The 3,799-nt window shown below is 42.1% G+C and overlaps 1 protein-coding gene across 1 annotated transcript; it reads right to left on the bottom strand.

Annotated features, from left to right (window-relative positions):
* Window positions 1-1,449: 1,449 nt before the first annotated feature.
* On the bottom strand, window positions 1,450-3,441 carry RPL22L1 (ribosomal protein L22 like 1). Its single transcript, XM_053460771.1, has 4 exons — window positions 3,418-3,441; window positions 2,494-2,586; window positions 1,904-2,025; window positions 1,450-1,620 (listed from the first exon to the last, which is right to left on the bottom strand). Exons 1-4 carry the CDS (start codon window positions 3,424-3,426, stop codon window positions 1,479-1,481), a joined length of 366 nt encoding a protein of 121 aa, XP_053316746.1. The 5' UTR covers window positions 3,427-3,441; the 3' UTR covers window positions 1,450-1,478.
* Window positions 3,442-3,799: the final 358 nt, after the last annotated feature.

Below are 3,799 nucleotides of genomic sequence, written 5' to 3'. Positions count from 1 at the left end.
TATTTTTATATGTTTACTTTTTTGACATATAATTCATAAATACTGACAGACTATGCAAAAAGTGGTATAAAGAGAAAGCCCTAGCTGTCCTTGGCAAAACAATATATAATGTGTACACTAAACATGGAAAAAGGTGTTAAAAGTTTAGACATGAAGAGCGGTAAATAAAAAGTCTGGCAGCAGCTTTCAGAATGGATCAGAGCAGTAGAGAAGCCAGTTAGCAGTGAGTTGAAATAACCCAGATGGGATATAACACAGGAATTAGTTAGCCTCCTGCACAAAGAAAGGACACATTCTGGAGACATTTTGCAGATGGAGGTGGCAGGATTTGTTGAGCTTCTGTATATGAAGAGTCAGATACACTAAAGGTTCAGCCGGTTGCTGAAAACTCTCTCTCTCCCGTTCCCTGCCGTCTGGGTGCTGTGCACCCGCGTCGGCACAGCCCTGGTGGTCCAGTTTGTTTGTTCACGTGCCCCTTGTAGACACCTTTGGCACTGGACAGCAATAGCACCCTGACTGGTCTGCAGCTACGCAGCCCCATACCCAACAAACTGCGATGCACTGCGTGTTCTGACACCTTTCTATCAGAAGCAGCATTAACTTTTTAAGCAATTTGAGATACAGTAACGCGTCTGTTGGATTTGAGCACACGGCCAGCCTTCGCCCCACTACATGCATCAATGATACTCGGCCACCCGTGACCCTGGCATCAGTTCACCACTTTTCCTTCCATGGACCACGTTCGATAGATACTGACCACTGCAGACCGGGAACACCCCACAAGAGCTGCAGTTTTGGAGATGCTCTGTCCCAGTTGCATAGCCATCACAATTTGGCCCTAGTCAAAGTCATCCTTACGCCTGCCCATTTTCCTGCTTCTAGCATGATCACTTGCTGCCTAATATTTCCTACCTAATGACAGGTGCCATGATAAGATTATCAGTGTTACTCACCTTACCTGTCAGCGGTCATGTCATGGTTGACAAGCGTATGTAAGAGGCATGACTAATTTACCGCTTTTCCTCCAGATCTTAAAACAGGGATGCATTTTATGATTAGCTTTTAAACAGCAGACTTGTAAATAAAAGGGCTGCACACCTCTTCAACTTCTATTACCTGGGGATTGTATCAATCCAGACCGGGGTTACACATGCAGGAGGGGCCTTTATTGCATAGAGAAACATACAGTCCAACACTTGATACAAAAGATGTGACTTTACAGCACCAGGTACTTGTGTTCTACAATCACTCAACCAGGGGAGCCTAAAATCGGCAAGACGATATGTAAAGAAACATGAGCCACGCTGGAAGCTGAACATGTTCAACAGGATGTGCTCGGACCCAATAAAGTATGAGGGCTGTTCCGGAAGCTTTAATAAATACCAGATATAGGGCATACTCCATTCAGCAACTCTACCGAAACTGCAAAAGAGAAAACACACGAGTGCCTAATGTTTTGAAAACTTTATTTTAAAACTTCATTCTTCTGATTCAGACTCCTCATCCTGGCTGATCTGGAAGTATCTGAGCTCGTAAGTCTCTTTGTCGGATGCAACCACACGTAGCCAGTCGCGCAAGTTATTCTTCTTCAGGTATTTCTTTGTAAGATACTTCAGGTACCTATTAAATAAATAAAATACATGTTAGTGACCTTGACACTTAGAATTGACCCACCCCAGCTAAAACTGGTGACCAAACTGGCTTTATAACTTTGTAATAAAACAGACATGCTCATGTCATTTATAAAATATTGCTTAGCATTAATTCCGCATTTGACAGACAATTCCAACATCTTACTAAATAGTTACTAAACATTTACAAAGTTACAGAACGGTGAAGACTTGTAGCGAGGATACATTAAAAACACGCAATTGCAGAATTACCAACACGACCATAACATTACCTCTTAGAAAACTGTTTCTCGGAGACAACGGTAATTTTGTTCTTTAAGCGTTCAATATGAACAATGTTCCCAAGGTTTCCGGTTTTTCCATTGACCTTCACCTTTTCTTTAAGAAACTGTTCCTGTTACGGAATAACAAAAGATATAGACACTAGGGAAGGAAACCCTAGGTACAAACTAGGGAAGGGAGCCCTAGTTTCAGGACTTATTAACAAATGCACACACAAACCCCAAGTTACACAACAATATGGTTCATTGAAAGAAAAAAAAACCAGAATATTCGGTAAATCTTCAGAGATAAGCCTTAATATATAGCGCTGCCAGCACATCTTAGCCCAATAATGGAATAAAAAAGCCTGGTTTAAGCAATATAGTCTCTGAAAGCACCTACAGAGAACCGTAATTCCACCCCAAAGCAACAATAATTGTGATGAGCGAACACCACGGTCTTAGGTTGGTAAAGCAAAATCAGTCTAAATCTTAAAGTAAAGGCTTGTTTCTGTGATCGTAAAATCTATTACGCAAGTTCATCGACAGGTTTATTTTGACAGCTTGTTCATATGACATTACATACAGAAACCGTAACTTACAAAGTTGGCAGAATCAAAGATCCCATCTTCCACCGGATGCGTCAGATCCAGGGTGAACCTGCTAATGATTTTTTTGGACTTCTTGTCTTTTAGCTGCAAGAAACAAAAAATAGAGGTTGTGTAGGTGATGAGTTAGCGAAGGAACCGTTCCAACACAAACATTAACCTTAATTACAAAACATGATCTAGATAATAAAAATGCCATGATCCTTTAACGCATCAATATAACTTAAAGTACAACATTGAAATCAAAATGGTCATCCCTGGTTTAGCGTTTACCCCAAAAACCCATTCCGGCAACCTTATTAAACAGTTGATTGACAGCCCAATAAGTAGTATATAGTTATAGTTTGGGGTGGGGATGAATGGTTTGCAGGATAAGCATCATCAGAATATGTATAAACTATATTGGAGGGGAGGCATAAAAAATATTAAAAAGTCACAGTAGGCGCTTAATCTAAAAATTTGAGTGCAAAAGGCTTGGAGGTGATGTAAAGCAGATTTACTTTACTGGGAGGGTGACAGGTAAGCGGACGGCCTCCAGAATAAGCGGTAGAGGAAAATACTCTTGGGGAACCTAAAAACGCATTGATAGACAAAGCTATCCTCAATATAAGACGAGAGCAAGGAATGATTACGCTTTGGGATCTTATCTATAGCCAAGTCAGAAGTATTTTATATAAGGTTGGGACTAGAAAAAAAATCATGCGCATCAGACAAAACCCGAAATTTATTTTTGGTATACGCGGGCCTGTAATGTCTACCCCTACCACGGGTCAGAAGCGGGCTAGAAGTAACCTATAAGCGGCCTTATGCAAACCCTTAACAAAGGCGTGCACACACGATCCGGCACTGAGAATATTCCGGAATTAACCATGTTCTAGAACAGAAGCGCCAACACTTAGATCGCTACTTAACACTCACTGGAGCCATTTTCCCTTCGGCGGCCGTAAAAAGGAAGAACGGCGCCGGGCTCACTGCTCTTATAGGTTAAGTGACGTAAGTCGTCAGGGGGAGGAGCGATAACATGACATGTATTGTTCGAAGAGTTCTCATGCAGACTAACGGAAAGATTCCGAGTTCCAACCGTCGTAGCACTGTCTACAAACGCATACAGCAGCTTCGGCGTGGCGACATTCTTTATTCCGCGGCGTTAAACGCTATTTTGGAAGTGCCGCTATGGCAAATATTTCTCATGTGTTTAGCGCTCTGATACCGGGCGTGGCATGGTCGTTAATGCGTCACTTCCGTTTAGTCGGCCACATGCTGCTGCTTAGTCAGTGGGTATCGGCGTGCTTTAAGAGGT

Source organism: Spea bombifrons, chromosome 3, assembly GCF_027358695.1.
Source record: "Spea bombifrons isolate aSpeBom1 chromosome 3, aSpeBom1.2.pri, whole genome shotgun sequence".
Classification (NCBI taxonomy): domain Eukaryota; kingdom Metazoa; phylum Chordata; class Amphibia; order Anura; family Pelobatidae; genus Spea; species Spea bombifrons.
This window is presented reverse-complemented; position numbering and strand designations above follow the sequence as displayed.

Bases quoted from the DNA above. Each gene is read 5' to 3' on its own strand.
- RPL22L1 (XM_053460771.1), bottom strand. The intron at 2,026-2,493 runs GTAAGTTACGGT...ATTCCGTAACAG, and splicing joins TCTTTGATTCTGCCAACTTT to GAACAGTTTCTTAAAGAAAA. The intron at 1,621-1,903 runs GTAATGTTATGG...TTTATTTAATAG, and splicing joins GAGAAACAGTTTTCTAAGAG to GTACCTGAAGTATCTTACAA.